This window comes from Cyrtonyx montezumae, unplaced genomic scaffold (assembly GCF_038088225.1).
Source record: "Cyrtonyx montezumae isolate F1298 unplaced genomic scaffold, pur_monq_1.0 scaffold_4, whole genome shotgun sequence".
Taxonomy (NCBI): domain Eukaryota; kingdom Metazoa; phylum Chordata; class Aves; order Galliformes; family Odontophoridae; genus Cyrtonyx; species Cyrtonyx montezumae.
The window spans coordinates 2,714,923-2,735,294 of record NW_027072045.1 but is presented as its reverse complement, the minus strand read 5'-3'; the positions used below and the strand labels follow the sequence as shown (position 1 = coordinate 2,735,294).

At 41.0% G+C, this 20,372-nt stretch overlaps 1 protein-coding gene across 1 annotated transcript; it reads right to left on the bottom strand.

Annotated features, from left to right (window-relative positions):
- Window positions 1-252: 252 nt before the first annotated feature.
- DHX32 (DEAH-box helicase 32 (putative)) lies at window positions 253-18,575 on the bottom strand. Its single transcript, XM_065746977.1, has 11 exons — window positions 18,306-18,575; window positions 16,465-16,658; window positions 14,726-15,098; window positions 13,650-13,895; window positions 11,563-11,662; window positions 11,291-11,449; window positions 4,780-4,971; window positions 3,666-3,815; window positions 2,272-2,462; window positions 1,656-1,837; window positions 253-445 (listed from the first exon to the last, which is right to left on the bottom strand). The coding sequence occupies exons 1-11, from the start codon at window positions 18,573-18,575 to the stop codon at window positions 253-255; spliced, it is 2,250 nt and encodes a 749-aa protein (XP_065603049.1).
- Between the last annotated feature and the right edge of the window lie 1,797 nt (window positions 18,576-20,372).

Here is a 20,372-nt window from a genome sequence, read left to right as displayed (position 1 = left end):
CAATAAAAATCCAGCGTTACAAGAAAACCTGAAGAATTACTCTGTATGTTTTTAACTGCATTTAAATTTAACATGGTTACCTTACGAAAAAGAAATGCTCACGACTTCTTTTGTTAATGAAAGTGCTGCTTTTATGTTTCCTCCAGTAAAAACATATTTGTTCCAGAAGTTACCTGAGTTAAGGTGGGAATGCATATGGCACACGCTGTTGCTATTCATACTTATTGAATATGTGATGCTTCAATCTAAAAATCACTGAATAATACATCTCTGTTCAGTGGGAGCTTGGGGATATTTTTCATTTTCTTTGTCGTCACTGTTAGTTTTCTGTTTCTCCTTGATGGTCGAAACAGGTGACAGGTGATGGATCACTTCCTGCAGAATATCCTTACTTTCACTAGGAGGAAGATTGCTAAAGTAATAGTGAGGTGCCAGCTCCACAAACCTGTTGAGGAAGTAAGAAAACATTATTATTATTTTTTGTTTGAATTTGGAAGGCTTTTATCAGGCTGGTACAAAAAAAGAAAGACCAACATGTAGTATACAGCTACAAAATGGATATTTAAAACCAAAAACCATGATTTATGTTTTCAGTCGGATTGTACGACCTGTTGTCCTCTGATCATATTTCAGGTGAACTACTTGTAGTTCAGTTCCCAGTGCTGCAGATTGCATTAAGTAGGAATTTTTCTGGGTTTGAACGTGCTTTTGGTTCAATATGAGTAGGAAAATGGCTTTTGTATAACCATTAAAATAGAATAGCAAGGACAGTGAAATGTGTATTCTCAGTGCAAATAGGTTTTTGCAGACAAATGACTGTTCTTGTTTTGAATTTGTAAACACTTGGTATGGAATGATTGAGCTGTCTGGGCACGTTAACACGTTGAGCAAAAGATTTGCTGGAAAAGAGCTTTTCAGGGAACAAAGAACTTTCCAGCTAGGTGAATCTGCTAAGTACACAGATGTGTTAACTTCTGCTTGATTTTTGCTCTGTATTTTACCTTTCAAGAAACTTCTGCATCTTGAACGGTGTTTTTTCAGTGGATGAATTGTAAGCAGTTACAGTAGCAGACACTGAGGCTCACTCAGTACCTCAACAGATTGGCTCACTTGAGGAAAAACAAAAGGCTGATGTAAGAAATGTTTTATTTTGCATTAAAAGGATAAGTGAGGATGTAGGGGGGCACAGTTCTTCCCTTTTTAGTAAGTTTGAGCTCTAGTGCAGTTAATGCTCTGAATAAAAACAGGCATGAAGACACGGTAAACAGTGGCAGAGGATACGGACAAGAAAGAAGGAAAATTTATTCCACGTATATCTACTAGTTTGCATGAAGACAAACGCTACCTTCTTCACCACTTCAGTGATGCCAGCTCCTCCTGCTTGACTTGGTATGAAGATTGTCCTTCTCTCTTATCCCGATTTAAAATTATTTTGTTTTTATTACCCTTACAGTTATGCAAGGGATGATTTCTCAGCAGAACTAGAAGATAGCTGTTTTTATAACAACAGAAAGGGAGAGGAGAGGGCACAGGTTGACTTCTTCTCCAAGCATTGCTCTCAATGTGCACATGCTTCCTTACCCTGTTTCTGACTTAAGTTCTTCTTTTGTGGCAGAGAAACGAGTGAAGAAATGGTTTCACCTTTGTTAACTTACAGATTGGGTGTTATTTCAGAGACCACTCTGATGGAATTGTCTTCTGAGATGCTAAACTCGTGGAATAAAACCCACTCAGGAATCCTCCTGGTGTTATAATATGATGAGAAAGGATGAAGCTGGGCTACTTGTCTGTGCGTTAGCATTAAGTAGTTCCCTGAGCCATCTACATCACGAGCAATCTGAAAATGAAAAGAGTTACCCATTACTTAGCTGAATGTACAGGATACATAGAAATCAAACTTGTATTCAAGTATCTGCATGCGGAGGGCCAAACCTCTTCCCAAATTTCTGTGGGGAAACTAGGGGCTGTTGAGGAAAATGTCAATCTGTGTATCTGAAGGGAAACTATCCCCAACAGGTAAAGGTGGCAGTATGGAGTAAGTACATCAACTGGGCAGTGGGCTTTGAAGGGTTTGTGTGTAAGCAGATGTATTCTTAAAGAATTAGACTAAAAAATGCACTGTGTGTAATGTAGTTCGGAGGAGTCAGTCTCGTGTGTAGCTGATGATCAGATTTCATTACCTAACTGAAGTTCTGTGGAACAATTCTACATCATCTAACATTTCTGTGTAAGTTAACAATGCAGATATAGAAGCACAGTATATTTCCTTACTTGCATAAAGTAACCAGATAGGAGAGCTTTCTTAATGCTTAGTATATTTTCTTGTGATCCAAAGTTTGGCTCTGAAATGGGAAGTTCAATGCGCTTCATGATCTCTACTAGCTCAGCTCTGATGATTTCTGCCATCCTCAGTGCAGAACAGCTTAGAAAATAATTATGGCACCATTTTTCATTACTGCGGTCTGTGGAGGGAAGAACAGTATTTTTTGGCTTAAAGCACAGTCCTCCTGATAGGTGCTGCTCACAGAGATACTGCTCTGTAAAATGCTTGTTGACTGGTGAAAGAGATTAAAAGCATTTTGGAACGACTGGCTGTGTCAGAGCTGTCCAAAATTCTGTTATCAAAAGCCATCTGGACACTTGGGCTCATTGCTCTTGTTTGTAAAGCGACCGGGCAATGCGTGGTATCCTTAGGTAATATCAGATTTTAACTATATCTTTCTGAATCGAGACATGAAAAATCTCTCAGTCGGTCTGTAAGAAGTAATAGTTTTACAAAGAATGAGTTGCAACTCTATTTCCTGTTTTTCTGGGTTCAGGCCAGGACACAGTGGTGAAATCAGACTGGTAGTGTTGCTGATCATCATTTGCTGTTAAGAGAACATTTCTTTTGGACCTCTCCAGCATTCAGCATTACTGAACGTGGAGCAGTCCCGTGTCCTCTATCACAAAGGCACTGGGTGTCCCTGTGAGCAGAGGAGCTGTACTTCCTTCACTTGAAGAGGCCCTGACAAACTTGTTTGTTTGTTTTAGCATTTTCTGATCCTTCCAGTTGATAGCTGAACTGGCCAGACAGTACAGGTCTCATTATCTTCAGTTTTAATTTAGTATACACAAATGCACCACTCCAGTGCCTGAGCACTGTTGTCTGGCTGAGTGAACCTGACCAAGATAGATGAGCTCAGGTAAATGTTCTGAAGACCTCCTGTCTGCTGTACTTCTAATTTCTTCCCTTAAGCCTTTCTTTATTCACTAGGGATAAAATCAAGTGACTGTTAGGCTGCTGGGAAGTCAAGACTGGGTTCGTGTCATGTCACACCTTAAACCTGGGTTGTGTGCACTTAGAGGAGGAAGGACAGAAGGGAAGGGTCTTTCTGCTTTTGTACAGTGGCACATCAAATGACAGCTAATCAGCCGCTTACGTATCCACACTGGATAAGCTAGGCTGTCCTAGGTTACTTCTAATTAGTTAATTAACCAGTGTTCTTTTTCCAGGGGCTGCTTCCTTAGGTGATGCTTCTCCCTGCAAATTTACAGTTCTACAAAGAATCGTTCCAAAAGTGCTCATGAATCAAATGCCAGCAATGAGTGCTCCATTTAAAAATAACTCAAACAACGTGTTAGCAGTGTGCTTTGTTTCAGTGCTCTGAAATGGGCATGCTTACACTGGCCTGTGGAGTTTGTGCTGGCTTCCCTGAAGGCGTTGAAGACATTGATAAGAGTGAAGTGATCTCCTGCGGGGTGTGAGAATTTCCTCCAGCAAGTAAGAGCAATCTCTTCTGTTCCAGAAGGTGCGTGCAGGAAGCAATTAGGAGCTTAGGAAAAAAAAAAAGCAACACAGAAGCCAATATTTATTAAAACTCATGCACCAACAAGGCCCTCTGGTGAGCAGCTGCACTGCTTTCTGTTTTCTCTCAGTTTCCTGTGTTGGATTACTGCTGAACTGAATACATTGCATTCACACTTATTGTGGCTTTTCCTCCAAACTCTTGTTTAGTAAATCTTTGCTATGAGCACTGGAGAAGGTGAGCAGCCTTCTCCCACCTGGTGCCAGAAATGCTTTGTAATGGCACGGTCCAACCTATCTACAATCCAAGTGTGTAGTCTACCTTAGAAAGGAAGCAAGTGTACTTATGCAATGCCTAATTGCATCTTTTGAGATGGTTGAGCTTTTCAAAAAACTAAATTGTCTTTGCTCAGCTGCTGATGTTTGTTTTATTTACTTCACAATTTTATCATGTTAAGGCCCACAAACTAAAAATCAAACCATCTGGGGCATAAAAACAGTCTGTGCTGTAAGGAGATGGATTAGTGCAGCTTGGTTTCCTGTTCACTCATGATTTCCTTGCTGCTTAAGGCTTTGCTGCACTCCCTGTGCTGAGGATATTCACTGTAGGCAGAGTCAACAGTTCAACATTATTTATAATTAGAAATTCCCCCGAATTTACTGCTCCAGTCTGTAACAAACTCACGTGAATGTAATGAGATGAAGTTTGTTTTGAAGAAACGTTGTGTGTATGCTTACTGACAAAAGGTTTGAAAGCTAATGGGACATCTGAAGCATGGAAGTGGAGTGCTACTGATAAATCTGTTATTTGTGTTTCACTGCATGCTCAAAGTCTGGACCTGAGTGGCCAAAGATACTCATTCAGGTGAAAAAAGTAGGATACGAATCACACAAGTTTGCCTTTGATTTACTCCTGTTGAACAGCTTTGTGAAGAGTATGTGTGGATTTGGAGGTGGCACGAGCCATGCAGCAAGATGTGAGTTGGGAGTACCTGTTACCATGGCTGCAATGGTGAGCATTTCATCAACGCACTCAAATTCACAGGAAGCCAGAATTGATTTTGACAGCTGTGGATCCAGGGGGAATTCTGACATAATGATTCCAAATTCAGAGAGGTTTCCATCATTATCCAGGGCTGCTAGGTAATCGAGGTCCTCCAGAGCTTGCATCAGGCTTTCAGGAGCTAATAAAAAAGGAAAGATCATTCAAGTTCTTGAGAATGGATTAAATATCGTTTCAGTTGTCTATTTCCTTTGGAAAGATTTCATTCTCATTGTAGTATTTCAGTTGTATATTTCCTAGAACTCAGCCTCTGTCAATTGATAGTGGGTAGTGATTATAGGGCTGGAAATAGCTCCATCTTTTGTCTTATCAGAGCTGTTCTTAAAGTCAAAAGTTCTTAAAGTCTAAAAGTCAATACTGACTCCTGACTGATGTTTAGCAAGTCGTCCAAAATTGTTCAGAGAATACACATTTCTTTTGTGTCTGCTGTTTTTGATGGTTGAGCAGAAGTGGCAGGCATTTGGAAATCAGTTTTTTTCCCCTAGCAAAAGGCTGTACTTTTCTTGCTGTTCACACAAAGGAAATGTTCCATTTTACCCTACTGAGGGTTGTAATTTCCTTATAACCTATATGAGAAGTGAAAGTGGAGAGACAGAAAAAATAAGTTTGGGAATGTAATTAGGTAGAGTGAGAGACCTGGGGGAAAAAGACAAAAGTAGTAGCAGTTGGGTGAATTTGGGCTGCAAAGCAAGAAAGGATCACGTGTATGAGATGGAGTTGGACAGAGTTCTGAGTTGTGTTGAATGAGGAATTCTGAGCAGTGACAACAGGAGAAGGGGGACTGAAGGGATTGTTTTCACATTGCAGGTAGCTGCAAGTGGAGCTCTGCTGGGAGCTTGGGCTGATATGGGCTGTGTGTCTTCTTTTGAAGGCTTGCTGAAGGATCAGCTCTATCAGTGGCTTATGAAACTCACTCTGTGAGCGTGAGTACCCCTCCAAATCATAGCTGTATCTTCTTCATATGCGTGAGGGTGAACAAAATCAACATCCCACAAGATCAGCAGATACAGAAAATGGCTGATATGCACCAACATAAATTTCCCTTTTCATCAGTTCCCATTAAGTCTCCTCTGTTACATTCCTCACGAGACAAAGAGATGGCATTTGCAGGAGCCAGCACAGGATACTGACAGACTCTCCTTTTTCATCAAGGTATCATACTGAATTTCTCTCTCACTCTTTTTTTTTTCCCTCCACTATTTTTCATCACATTTCTGTTTTCAGTGATTAGAATAAGAACTTGAGAAGATGTCTGGAAAATCTGCTGATGAAGGTGGATCCCTTTGACCCCACAGACACAGGGAAGCTGTGCAACTCCCTGGGAAGCTACAGCAGAGGTGAGTTAGGGATAAGAGAGAGTGAGGGTCTGAGAGTGAAGCAGAATTTGTCAAACCTCCAAACAGTAATTGGAGCTTCAGAGACGTTGGTGGAGATGTGGGCACTTGGGCAGCATGACTCACAGCTCCTAGCTCATTTCAGAGGTAGATTTCTATTCCAGATTTTACTCATAGTAGTAGTGATCAGTGTTTCTTCTAGGTGCCAGTTTGGTTAAATTTACAGCTCCCCTCCTATTGCTGCAGATGCTTTCCCCTTATTTCAGTTTAAGATCTGTTTGGTATTTTTTCCTTCTGCTTTGTGAAGCTAAACCCCAGTCCTGCTGAAGATGGTGGCAAAAATGATCAGGCAGGCAGGGTTTGGCATGATAACAGGTGTTCCCTTGCTAAGGCTGTAGCATCTGAGTAGCAAATACTTGGGATGTTTAAAGAAATGAAAAGTTGCATCTGATGCAGAATAAGTGTAAGTGGCAGTAAACAGTTATCAGCGACTGAAAATACAGGGAGATTAAAGTTGTCATTCAGACATAGAGTAATTACTGGGAAACCATGGGAAACTAATTTCCAGAAGTCAGCAAAGCAGTTTGTGCCATAGGTTGTGAAGTATACGGTTACATGGCAGTCAATTTCAATCTCCTGATAGCATCAGTAATTTGCATTTTTATGCCCAAGAATTAGTTGCCTTGAGATGCGTGCACACAAATTACTTCGCAATTTTGCTCTCAGTGTTTTTAAATAAATAGAATAAGTCCTGGGTTTTATTTTGTTAGGAAGGACAAGATAGTTAAGGTAGATAAAGCAGGTGAAGGAAGGGTAATAAAGTGCAAACTGGAGTAGTACTCTGCAATTTGAGGCATGCAATCGATAAAAAACATCATAAAAGCAGCAAAATTTTGCCTGAAAGTTCCTTATGCTGTGATTCCTCTTTTAACAAAATACAAGCTGCTGCTATTGAGGCCAACTGCCTTCGCCAAGCCAGGATATAAGCAGCTGCCCACCCCTGCAAGTGGGAAAGATATTCCCTTTTCCCATGTTTTCTCTCCCTTGCCTGTGTTCTTTGGCTGCTTAAGGTTGGATTACTCAGGGCTTGTCTCATCTTGTTTAATTATGCACCTGCTCCTCATCATACTGGGGCTTTGTAAAGCAAATAAGCTGTTTAATGTTACTGACAGCATTGGAATCATATAGGCTTCCAAGCTGACTTTAACTGATGGTCTCAGTACCCAATGCTCAGTGTGAGCAGAGTTGTTCCTAAAGGCAGCTGCATCTTCAGGAGCAGGAAAGTATCTCATCCTACAGGTCAGAACCTGAAGCCCTTACTGTGTGATAACATGAATACAAAGGTATTACCACTGATGCACCAGGAAGCAGCTGATTTAGAGATTTGCCCAAAGTTGTACCAAGAATGACTATTGAAGAGAGGAATAAAAGGTGGTACGTTTCATGATCATTAATGTCTGTTCAGCTGGTGGATTGTGCTGATCTGGAGGGCCTGGCTTGACAACAGGTCCTGTGTTCTCCTTGACTGCTGTGTGAATATCTGAGCATTTAAGATAGAATTTCTTGATTTTATTTCCAGAGAAGTTAGAAAGTTAAAGCTGTAATGGGTGCCAACGTAACTGGTAGAAAGTTGGAGCTGAGACTGGGACACTCTGATATAAAGAAAATTGCTATGGAATTGATAGCATTATAATTGATCATTAAAATCCCTTTTCTGAACTCATAGGCTGTAGGCATCCCGTTTCCCCTTACTCGTTTTGTCACTTCACATGGTCTGGTGATGGTCTCTGCAGGACAGCCAGCACAGGGACCAAACAGCTTTTCATTATTCAATGCATAATGCTTTTTAATCCATCAAATTCAGAAATTAAAACATCCAAAAAAAATCAAGAACAGAACTGATGGAACGAATCTGCCACCAAGTGCTCTCTGTTTAGTTAAACTTCATGATTTGTCTTCAAGAATTGTGTTAGACTCTTCCTAATGAAAACAACAGAAACAAATTTTGTCTCTGAAACGAGATGAAATTGGCCGTGTTTATACAATGTTCAGTATTATGGATATTCTAGAAATACCTTCTTGGAGTTATAATAGCACAGCTCTCAAATGTCAACCTGAAAGTTGCTGATGATGTCATGATGATGCAGTATCCACAGACTGCTTTCACCTCGATTTCATAGAACCACCATGGTTGGAAAGACCTCCAAGATCATCCAGTCCAACCTTCCACCTGCCACCAATATTTCCACACTGGGCCATATCCCTCAGTACCACATCTGAACGTTTCTTGAACACATTTTGTATGGACATGATACACAACTTAGCCTTTATTTTGATTTTTGTCATTTCAATAAGGATTTTCCAGATGTGGGAAAAAGATGCAATATTGCAGCCATCTATGGGGAAAGAGTTCTTTTCTCCATTATATAACAGCTAGATCTGATTAACTGATAAAAATGTACAGACATCACTATTACAGTGGCACAGGAACTCATATAATGCACTTCAGAACTGCAGTGCCAAATACATTTTCGTATGGCTCATGAATTCTAAAAAGGGTAACAAGCCTGCTGCATTTGCTCATCTTGATTATAGCATGAATTAAACGTAGCAGCTGCAAGCCTGACATGTTTGTTGCTCTCATAATGCAGTAATGAGTCAGAGTTAATCCCTGCTTTTATTTTTCCTGGAAGAGCAGGAGAAAAAAAATAATCTTGTGCACATTGTTGTCGAACAGGAATCAAATGTTTTACTGATGTCATTTCTTTGCTGATCTGCTCTGTGTTCTCTGCTCCACGTGCAGGGAATGGACTGAAGAAATGCTTCTCTTTCAATTCTTTGTGCATCTTCTTTTGTGGTTTTTTGTTTTTTTTCTGTCATTGTTTTAAAAACTGAATTTCAGTGTATTTTTGATTTTCCTGTTCATCAGTTCATGGCTGTACATTACTGTCCTGCTTCAGCGAAGGCATTACTTGGTTTAGGAAAAAATCACCGTGGACTGGCAAGATTGCACCTCTCTCCATCTGTCTCCACTGCAAACAAACCTTGAGAAGGTTGGTAGCACAGAACTGGTGCATGGGAAGCATATGGCTTGTTGCTTCTGTATGAGTGAGTGGCTGCTTTGCATTTGCTCCCTTTACTCAAAGGCAAATCAAATGTGTGAAGGAAATGCATTTGAGCATACTTCCCATCTCTGGAGGCCATTCCCTTCACCTTTTCTGCAAAAGTCCCTTGCAGTTTGTAGACCACAGATGTGTGACATATACTTGAGTTGTGTCAACTGATGTCATAAAACAGCTGAATCCCTTGCAAATATCCTTACATGCTCAGTCCTGTTTCTCACTTTCTCTCAAACATACCTAGCAGCAGGTAGCTGTTGCTACCTGCATTCTGGTGGGGTGGCTGTGATAAGCCCTGGATAGAGGGCTGTGGCAGGGATACAGCTGAAGCTGTCCTAGGATAAACTGGGAAGAGTTTGGTTGTCCAATTAACAGTGTTTCAGGCGTTTAATCTTATGGGTCCTTATGACAGGAGGACTGGGAGCTTCTGCAGGCTTTCCCATCCCCTTTCAGTTAACCCCTGCAGTGTCTATGGGAGATTTCCTCTGTTGAAACAATGCATTGATATTCCCTGTAAATTTCAGTAAGTCCTCAAACTTCTCAATACCTTGAACTTGGCCTTCTCATCTGTTAGCAACAACCGTTTTATATTTGATGCCCATCTGGGTAAAGGCATTCATCAAATCCCTTTACAATTGTGTACACATCAGCAAGAGCCTTTCTTGGGCTGTACTGACTCAGAAATGGACAAAGCCTGAAATTCATACATCTTTGAAGTCCTGAGGTCCCTTCAGCATTTCATTCTTGATGAAAAACAACTCTCACTCCATTGTGCTTTTAAATTCAGAAATGCTGAACGTGTTTCCTAGTGTAAGTTTACAGTGCATTAGACTTTTTTAAATTGATTTTTTTAATGAAACATTTTCTAAAATTTAGGGGAAGCCAACTCTTCCCTTTTCCACAAAGATTTTCTTGATTCAGCACATGGGATGATGCTTGCAAGGCCAAAACATTCCCTGATGCTTATCCATCTCCAGATAAGCAATGTACCTCACATTTCTGTTAGGTGTGCTTTTGTTATGTGGGTAGACATGGGGGAAAAGCAGAAAAAACATCAATTAAAAATTCCACTTACAATTCTAGTGCTGGGAATCGAACCTTGTCGTGGTTAATGAGGGTGCACAACATGTGAAGGACGTGTGCTTGTTCTAATTCCATGCATGCGTATGAGGAAGGGGAGAACAGTATAGGAATTCCTATTGGCACTAGAGAATTGTCATAAATGGAAAAGCAACAGGTCACATGGTCCCAAAGCAATGAGCTCAGTGCTATTTCCCTCGCTTTAATTGCTTTCAGATCAGCACACGTTTGCAGTGGTACTCAGAGGTGCCCAGTTTTTGTGGTAGGTCAGAATGAAGAATACCCTTCTGTTGGAAAAAGACCCAAAATGTGAAGTCAATAAAATAAAATGGAAAATCAGCAACTGCTTTACCCGCAGTCTCGCTTCAAAATTCAGAGTGTTCCCTATCTAGTTTATTTTATTGATAATATTGTCCTTGAGGAACAGCTCACTGTAAATTTGAGGTGGGAGATGCTGGAGGATAAAGGCTGATTTCCTCTAAATGCATCTCTGAGCTAACGATGGTACTTCATTTGGGTTGTAAACTCTTGATTAGAGGAATATATTCTGTTTGGTTTCTGTACGATGCCTTGCACCATGGGACACAGATTTTCTTTGTGGGCTTCAGGAAAATAGTGTGAAACCTCAATGAGAAGATACTTGGAATATCGATTTAAGTAAAATAAAAAAATCTGAATTCCATTCAGATACATCATGGTCTTTTTCAGGGCACGTGGTTCATACTGGGAAGTGTTTTTTGAAGGGCAGCTACTGCACCATGAGCCGTCCCAGCAGGTAAGCAGTAATGAAGTGGCAGGGATATTGCAAGTACTTCAATAAAAAAGTACTGTGAATAACAGGGCAAAATTAATCCTGAAATAACCTGAAAAGTAATGTAAAACATATGGAAAATTGGTGCATCGTTACCTGGCCTGCTTAGGAAGTTGCAGTGTCTGAAGCCAGCTATATCCATCCTCTTCAGGAAGAGAACCATGCTGCTTAGGTTGGATTCCTGTATTTTGGCTGGGAAATCTGGTTTCATCTCTTTGTATGTGAATTCTTCAGGGTACAAACAGAAGAGTTTCCCTGGAAGAGTTTTTAGGAATGTTACTTTTTTTTTTTTTCTTTCTTAGCGTTGTCCCAATGATTCTGTTAACAGTTTAGGCTGATGGGTTGGAATGTTGGGCTGATAACTGTACCTGATGGAGACGTGCTCAGAATTTGTTTGTGCATCTCTGCTTGGGCTTTGCTGATTGGCTGTGTTATAATGGAGTCTGCTCTGATTCTAGGATTGTACACCTGTGAATGAAAGAGACATTGAGCATCAGACAAGTAAGGACTACAAATGTGTTAAATGGTCTATATTGAATTTTTGTCTAGGTTCTTGTACACAATGTGTATTAACAGTTCACTTTCTCCTTATAGCTCATATTTCACCAGCATGGAAATGAGAGCAGTCAACACCCCGATAAATTGACAGATGCTTAAGTTTTGCAGTAGCTCTGTGGTTATAATCTAAGGTAGGTGTTTTTTTCTGAAGAAATGTACCTTACTAAAGCATAAAACATATATCTATGGTATCACTAAGAAAAGCATCAGAAAAGCTTATTTATTTCTTCCAATGACAGAATCCCAGTTCTGTCTGATAACATTTTGTTCCATAATTCCAGAGTTTTGTCTTTATAAAGAAGCCTGTCAGTTCAGCACAGGGCACAAGGACTGTCATAAACATGTCCAAGGGCCCATTCTGTTTTTTCCCTAGTTGTTCTTTTATTTTGATTGAACTCAGGAGCTGATTCCCTCACTTATCCAGCCACCAGGTGATGGCAAAAAGCTTCTGTACAGACAATAGCTGGATAAGGCAGTTTTCTGATCAACTCATCTAATTTGATCTTGTCTGCTTTAAGCAGAATTTTAATCAAAAAGAGAAACTGTGCTTCAATGCAAGGGACAAATCTATCTTCCACAGGGAATGTTCATCATGTATCCTGCCCACCAGACCTCAGAGGGATTCCCTTCTGCACAAAACCTTGACTGCACTGAGCTAACTTCCAGCCACGTGGATTGAATGTACATTTGATTTGCTGAGAAATGAATATTAGAGGACTGAGCTTCTGGTGTAATGACAAAGTATTTAAATAGAAAGGGTAAAAATTATGTAACTAATAAAGGTGACATGACAGCCATCGGGGCTGTGCTGAAACCAATTTGTTCCCATCCCAGGTGCTGGATTCTGCTTCAGGCATCAGTCCAAAGTGGAACTGAGATTTTTTTTCAGTCTTCACCTGGAACAACAGCTGGGGTTTCAGAAATAACTGTGTTATACACGACCTTATTGAAAACTGCATTTCGGCCTTTGTTCCTGCCCAATAGAAGCATGGCAATGTTTTTTCCCTTGACTTAAGGCTGAGTTATTGTATAGCCCCCAAATGAAGACCTTTAAAAATGACAGTGTTAGATGTGCTTTTTTTTACTTTTATTTTTATTTGCAGTGGCAGTGAGTGGCAGTGTAAGTTCCCAAGGTTCTGCCTGAACTCACCCTCAAGGCTCATCAAATTAATGATCCCTGCTTGAAAATGGTAGGAACACCTCAGTTCTATTTGGGCGATTCAATAGTGGATTATATAATGGTACCCTGATCCTTTGGCCTATGACTAGGATATCCATTTTGCCCAGCAGGACGTGCTAGGACAGCAACACAGCTGCAGTAGTGCAGCTTTCCAACACACAGAGCAATTTATTCCTGTGTAGTTGCTCGTTCTTTAGGACTCAGTCTCAGTTTTTTTAAGTGAAATAAACTCCAGTTTTGCAGCTACACCAGTTCTTCCCAGAATAGGGTGGAAAACAAGAACTGAAGATGCAGAATGAATTCCTTCAGTAAATGGAAGTATTTCGAGCTACTTGGGAAACGGATATACCAAAGGAGCAAAGGCAGCTTTTAAAAGACATGGTTTTGTCTGAGCATCCTTCTGCATTATGTGATCTGTGGCATTGCACTGCTGGTGCAAGAATTAATGAAATAAGGAGTGAGATTAATCTCCTAAACCATCAGGTCGCCAAGAAAAGATATTTTGCTTCTTATGTAAGTAACTGAAGGCATACTGATGTCTATCAAAAATATTTAAACTTTAGTAATTGAAACATTAAAAACATAGAAGCTGGCTCACGAGAGTATGGAAAAATATGTGGTTCTTTAGAAGCTATTTGTACCAATCTGCACCTTTCCCTAAAACAATTTGTTGCACGTCTCATTTTGGGCATCCTGGCTTTGGTTAACATTACCAACCTTTCTTCTTTCCACACCGACATCGATGACAAAATTTACATTTTTAATCCAAACCAGGGATTCTCCAAAGCTTGTGGTAAGTAGCACTTTTCTTCTGTATTTCTGGTAGCATTTCTTTTTCTCTTGGTTTGGTTTGGGAATTAAGTCGTTTTTTGTGGGGTATAAGGGAACTGGGATGAGCTCTCCAAGGTCAGGATTTGAATTAGACTGTTCCTGTCTGATCATTTGGTAGGCTTTGTCAATGTCCTGTAATCAGGAGAACGAGAATGTTGTCTTTTTTCTCATTCATATGAAAAATAAATACCATCATTTAATTATAAAGTACTCACTTCTAAAATAAACACAAACCACTCATCAAACTATAACTTTTAAATATTACAAGAATGACTATTACAGGACAAACCCCAAACTGATCATAGCTGCGTGTGGGAATTTGACAACTGTACCAGCTGCAGAACAGGGAAAACCTGTGCTTTTTCCTGAGATGTCTTTTTCTCCTGTGTAATTTTCTAAACACTTATCTCTAGATTTAATCATATCCGCACCAACCTCCAGGGGAAGACAAATGTGCATCAGTGTAGTATGGGGACACTGAGAATACAAAATTATGAAATGGCCCCTAAACTTTATGTATATGGGACATGTAGGATACATCCACATTCATGACTTTGGTCTGAAGAGAGGGGTTGCTTGCTAAAAAATTGCCATATAAGCAGGCCTGGGAGCTCTGTAGTAGACACTCCAGTGCCCCACTGGTGTCCCCTTTCCAGCTGGACCCAAAGCTGTGGATGTGGCTGTGTCCCCAGGGGTGGCTGCCTCTGGGCATAGTGCTTGGGCAGAGCTCTTGCTTGAGTCACACTGGGAACTGGTATGATACTGATATATATATAATATGATATATACAGCATTATGTATATGGTAATATCTTTGCAGACAAAACACGAAATGATAAAAACTACTGACAGTGTCCTAGATCTGACGTAATGGCAACAAGTTATTTATAGGTTATATGAAAACACAGATGAGAATTGTTTCTTGATTGAAATCGTAAATACTGGAGCCAGGCAATCACTCACTTGTTCACATGCCAGGAAGATGACTATGTCACCCTTCTCCTTCGTATGGTGTAGCTCAAAGAGCAGCCTCAGTGCAGACAGAAAATGGTCCTTTGGCATGCTGCAGGAGTACACCACCTCTGCCTGGTGCTCATTTTCCACCTGGATGAGGGGGACACTGCCACAGAAGTCCTGCAGCTTGCTGGACATATGGGGGGCAGTGAGTATCACCAGCTTCAGGGCTGGTCTCGCTTTCAAGACGTGTTTAAGAACACCAAGCAGCACATCGGTGGGAACAGTTCTTTCATGCACATCATCCAGAATGATAACTCCGTAGGAGTTCAGAAGTGGAGCAGACATCATTTCCCTCTGCAGCATATCATCTGTACAGTATCTGTGCCATAGAAACAGAAAACTGTGCAAAGTTTTGTGGAATATTAAGGTTTGACTACATAAAATTAATTCAGGGTCTTGCTCTTCCTGTTCTAACAAGAAAATTTTGGTAAGAACAGATACTATCTCTTTTACAGACTACAGTCTCTACAAGATAAATTCTTTTTTGAGTGTCTGAAAACTCAGTGCAAGTCAATGATGCTAAATGGCACTATAGTTGAAAGAACAGAATGCTTAAGGCAAAAGAAGAAATAATTCACCCCTAAGATCATAACTTACCTTTCTTTTCATCTTCCAAAATTTACAAGCATATTGCATGCCGTAACTAATCCTTGTGCTGTAAAGTAGTGCTTTCAGATAATGAACTGAAGGTATGCATACATACACAAAGGATGTGTGCCATCCACAAGGTAAGAGATTGATTCACACCATAAAGCCTTCCCTGCTTCTATTCCTATAACTATTTAGGGAGCTAGAACTAGATGAGAGAAATAGGACTAAGTGATCTTGGAGGTCCCTGACAACTGAAGCCATTCTATGATTCTATTCCTGCTACTCAGAGGTTTGTTTGCTTCTTTTTCAAGGATATTATTTTTTGCTGTGTGGCTCAGTAGGACCTTGAATCTTCCTGATTGAGGTTTTGACACGTGGGTGAGGATGTTGGATGAGGATAGGACTCATCCTGCTTTCCCATCAGGTACAGAAGGAGGTTCTGCAGGGTGAGGGTCATGTAGTCTCCATAAAGAGAAAGGGCACGCAGAGGGAAGAGTGGCTGAGCTTGATTTTTTGAAGGTGGTGAGTGCTGTGATTTGCACCAGAAATCATGGGAGCTTGCGTGGCTGGGAAGTGGATGGAATTTTGTGGTTCACTCTTGTCATATTGAGGAACTTTCAGTGCGGCTCAGAATCTGAATCCCTGCGCTGCTATCCTCTGCCTATTTTTAATACATTAAGTATGTTTCTTATCCCCTAAAAATCCTCAGTGCTTTTTCTATTACTGTCCTTCTCTTGCCATGATTTTTTTATCCTTTTCAATTAACCAACGTTTTGACTGCTTATAAATTCCAGCTTTACTTTCTATTGTGGCTGTGAACACTCCTGAACTGGCAGACAGAGAAAGAAAGAGCGGAATGATACAGAGTTCACTGAGGTGGTGAAGTGTTGCACAGGTGCTAGCATTACCCCATTTACATTTCTACAACAGTTAAGTATGGAATACCTTTTCCAGACTTTTTCCTGATTAATTGTAAACTCTCCAGCACAAGGGATGGAGCTCCACGGGCCTTCAAATCTCTTCCAACCGTTGGGTTGGGTTGACCGTGTGGGTCAACAATGAAGGTATGAGTTAGGGACGAGAAACACACCAACCTGAGGATAGTTTCTGTTGTACAGCAGCTCTCAAACGGGACAAAGTACCCCACTTCGTGGCCCACGTTGACGTCCATCTCGTCGGCTGCGCGCAGGGCCAGCCGCACCGCCACCTGCCCGTGAGCCTGGGAGCACACCGCCGCACCGTGCCGCCAGCTGGCAGCCAGGCAGTGCTCGGCACACCACTGCGGGACCTGCAGTGGGCAAGGACAGCCTTAAAACCTCTTATCAGGGACTGAAATGCAAAAGGAGAAGCACGGGAGAACGGAGCCCACCTGAGTGTCAGGTAAATATTATTTTAGTTAAACCACTAAGCTGGCATCTGGTTTATTTCTGTATGTTTATAAAATTGTTTAAACGATTGCCAGCCGTGTGTTACATCTTGTTAACCTTGTTTTAGGACAGCTGCAGTGCTGATTCTTGTTAGTAAGTAGCTTGTTGGTTTTATCTAAATGGCAGTCAATTACAGGGGACAGATTTTTCACTCCAAGAAATATCCCAGGTTTCAGGCAGTATATACATTTTTCTATGTTTGATTTTTTTGCTTGAAAATTCTTCTCTGCTATCTAGGTTAATAGATTTAGGTTGTTATATATATTATTACAGCAATTGACTTGAATAGTCCTATTGGATATTGGCTCCAGTGATGTGTTTTACCATTAGCTCTCTAAACTGTGCACTCCTGCAAAAAACATGTGCTCTTAGCTGGAGTGTGAGAAGGACCATGGGGCATGCATTCTCCCTGAAAACAGCTCTGCTGGCTTCAGCCCTTAACTCCCTATGAACTTCACCTTCTCTTATGCCCTTCCTGCAAATTCTCTCTATGCCTTTCCTGATATAGCATTAATCAAAATCAAACCACACTTTCCAAGTAAGAATATGCACTGAATCCAACACAGTTACTGCAGAGTTTACTGTTTCCGCTAAGAGTTCAGTGTTCTAATGGACAAAAAGAGGATAAAATGGTGAGTTTAGTCAATACAAAGGAGGATAAAAGTCTCCAGCTGAACAAAATAGCAGCCAGCAGAATGTCGAAGGCACAGTTTATTGCTGAGTAGTAAGACCTAAAGTATTTTAGCTGTGGCCTCTCTGAAGAGAGTGGAAATTCACTAACTTCAGTAGAGAAGGATTATATCTGACGTGATCCGTAGCACAGTGGGAGTGTAGGTTTTGAAGTTGAGATGTGATGTATTCTACAATCAAAACAAGATTTTACAGTGCATGTACTGATAGATATAAGACTATTCTATACATAATTTTCCCAAGGTTATTTGTATATTTGGTTCTGAACTTATCATGACAGGAGCTTATACAAGTGTTCCTTAGCCAGTGATTAGAATGGGCTCAATATTTCAAAGTCTAGCATTTAAAATGTAAAAAGTTGTCGTTTGAGGTTGTTTGTTATGACACTGCATTACACAATCACCAACTGAAACGTGTTGTTCTTCAGTGCCCTGGAGCCTGAAGGACATTGGGTGAGTAAAACAGTTTGTAAGGGATCAATGCAAGTAAACATCAATTGCTTGCAAGTGCTCGTGGAAAGTTATTTAAGTGTGCATTTGTATATATTTTTGCAACTATATTTGACTGCATCTTCTGTAATAGCAGCACCACTAACCAAAAACAGGCACCAGTATAACGTAAATCTTGATACTGGTGCATGTGTTGTAAATGAAGGGTGGTAGCAGTGAGCCGTAAGCTGAATGCATTTCTTTTTCTGATTTGAAAATCTATGCTACTAGTATTAACAGTAGCAACGCTATTAAATAAATCTGAATAGTAACTCTGAGAAGTAGATGTTCTAAAAATAAAAACCCAGTGGAGTATTTTTTGACACTCACCTGGGAGCTCTTTCCAGTCTTCGCACCTCCCGACACAATCACGATTTGATGATGAAGCAAACTTTCCATGAAGGCACATCTCACTTTCCATACTGGCAGTTCTTGTCTTTCCTTCATGAGCTTATAGTAACGGGAAGAGTAAGGCAAGCCATCAAAAGGATTGAGCTCTAAATCTTCTCCATACGCCAGTATCTCCTCTTCCTCACCATCACTGCTGTCAAGTGATTCCGAAATGCAATGGCTCTCTGGAGAAGAGTTTAAAAACTCCATTTTTCTTACATGTGCCACTCCCAGCAAAACCACATTAGCAGTGGAGGGGGAACTTTGTACTGACAGGTCACACGGGCTCTGTAAACCTGGGGGAATCCATTCCTGCTTGCTTTGGGATCAGTGTTTCCCAGCTTTTCAGCTGAAAGCTTCACCTGATGCGCCGTCTTGGGGACCAGCTTCTCTGATTGTACCGCACTGAAACTCAAGAAAACATATCCAAAACGTACTCCAAACTTCAGAATAGCATTGACTGACCCAACAAATGTCTAGCAGTAGCACTTCTTGCACTTAAGCAGCCTGTTGAAGTAGCACGAGCTGCTGCTGCTGCAGAATAACAGGGAAGGAGAGTGGAGCTGACCCACGAGCAGGATGTGTTGTTGTCCCTGGGCTGCTCAGTGCTGCTAATCCCAGCACAAAGGCTTCGTCCCATGAGCAGAGCTGGCACTGCATGGCTGGGAGCAGCCAGCAGCTCGAGTGTGTTGATTTAGAAAGCAGCAAAGTGTCTTTTTGTGTCCCGAGTGTATTAACTCTGCTTGGGATTCCTGCAAGGCTGCAATTAAAAATCTAAGCTGTATTTAATGCATTAAAAAGAAAAGCAGAAAGATGTCAATTCTAACACTTCAAGTACATCAGCAAGAAGAGGGAAGCACTGATGTAAAGTAACTCCAATTCTTAGGACGCAGAAATAACAAAACAGAGGCTCCCAACCCTGTCCATCTGCCCTGTAACACAAATACTAAACAACACTTTTTGCTTTAGCTCCAAAGGAAAGCCTTTTGTTGGACAACATATTGATAATGCCTTGACAAGCACACTACGAGCATAATGCTTTTGTGCTTTTCCTGCAACAAGGTTTCTCTGTATTAAGTAATATAATAAAACTCATTTCCTTTTCGCACAGATTTTTCCTGTTTCGTCGTTTTGGGATACAGTGCTGCTAATGCATTTATGACAGCTGCAGAAGCAAACCAACAAAGTAGGAGAAAACATCTTTGTTCAGCAGCCGGAATATCTCAGTCCAAGTGAGATGAGTTACGTGCTGCCCACAGAACAGGCTGTTGTTGGCACTCAGCGTGGCTGGCAACGAGGACTGACAGACTGCCCACTGCGAGGGCCAAAGCCCAGTGCAAGCTGGAGGAGCAGCCCTGGAAGGTGGAGGGAAAGGTGATGGATTGGTGCTGCACATCTTGCCTCGGGTGAGCCATCCGTGGGGACACTGCTGATTGATCGCCATCCCCGTGAAGGTGACAGGAGTCTGGGTTTTGTGCTCGGTGATGCTGAGTTAAGTTTGTGTTTGGCTGAGGATGGAGCTACTCTTCCCTCTGTGACCTTGGTTGGGTCCCTCGGCACCTGACGATGTATCTGATTTTCTGTTACATCCTTCCTCGTTTAATTTCATGAAATCCTTGTGAACTTGCTATCTCTGCCTCACTCAAATGTGGTGGAAATCAGTCAATAGCACATAAATGTTCTGAGGGCACTAACAGAGCACAGTCCTAGAGGTTGTTTTTCCTCAAAACACAGCTTAAATGACTTAAATTGGAAAGGTGAACTGCTATTATCCTGCATTTTGCTACTCATTTTTCATATGCAGTAGCAGTATGTTCTCTTTGATTTCTTCAGCTACAGTGTGTAGGTTTGTTGTCTTCAAAGCAGAAGAGTTGGTGCACTAATTTATTTATTTTTTTTTTGCTCTCCAGGGTCAGAGCTAGATGATCATTGATGTCACTTGCAACCCATGCCCTTCTCTGCTATGATTCTGTGACTGAACAGATTTGAATTTCTGATTGCACCTCC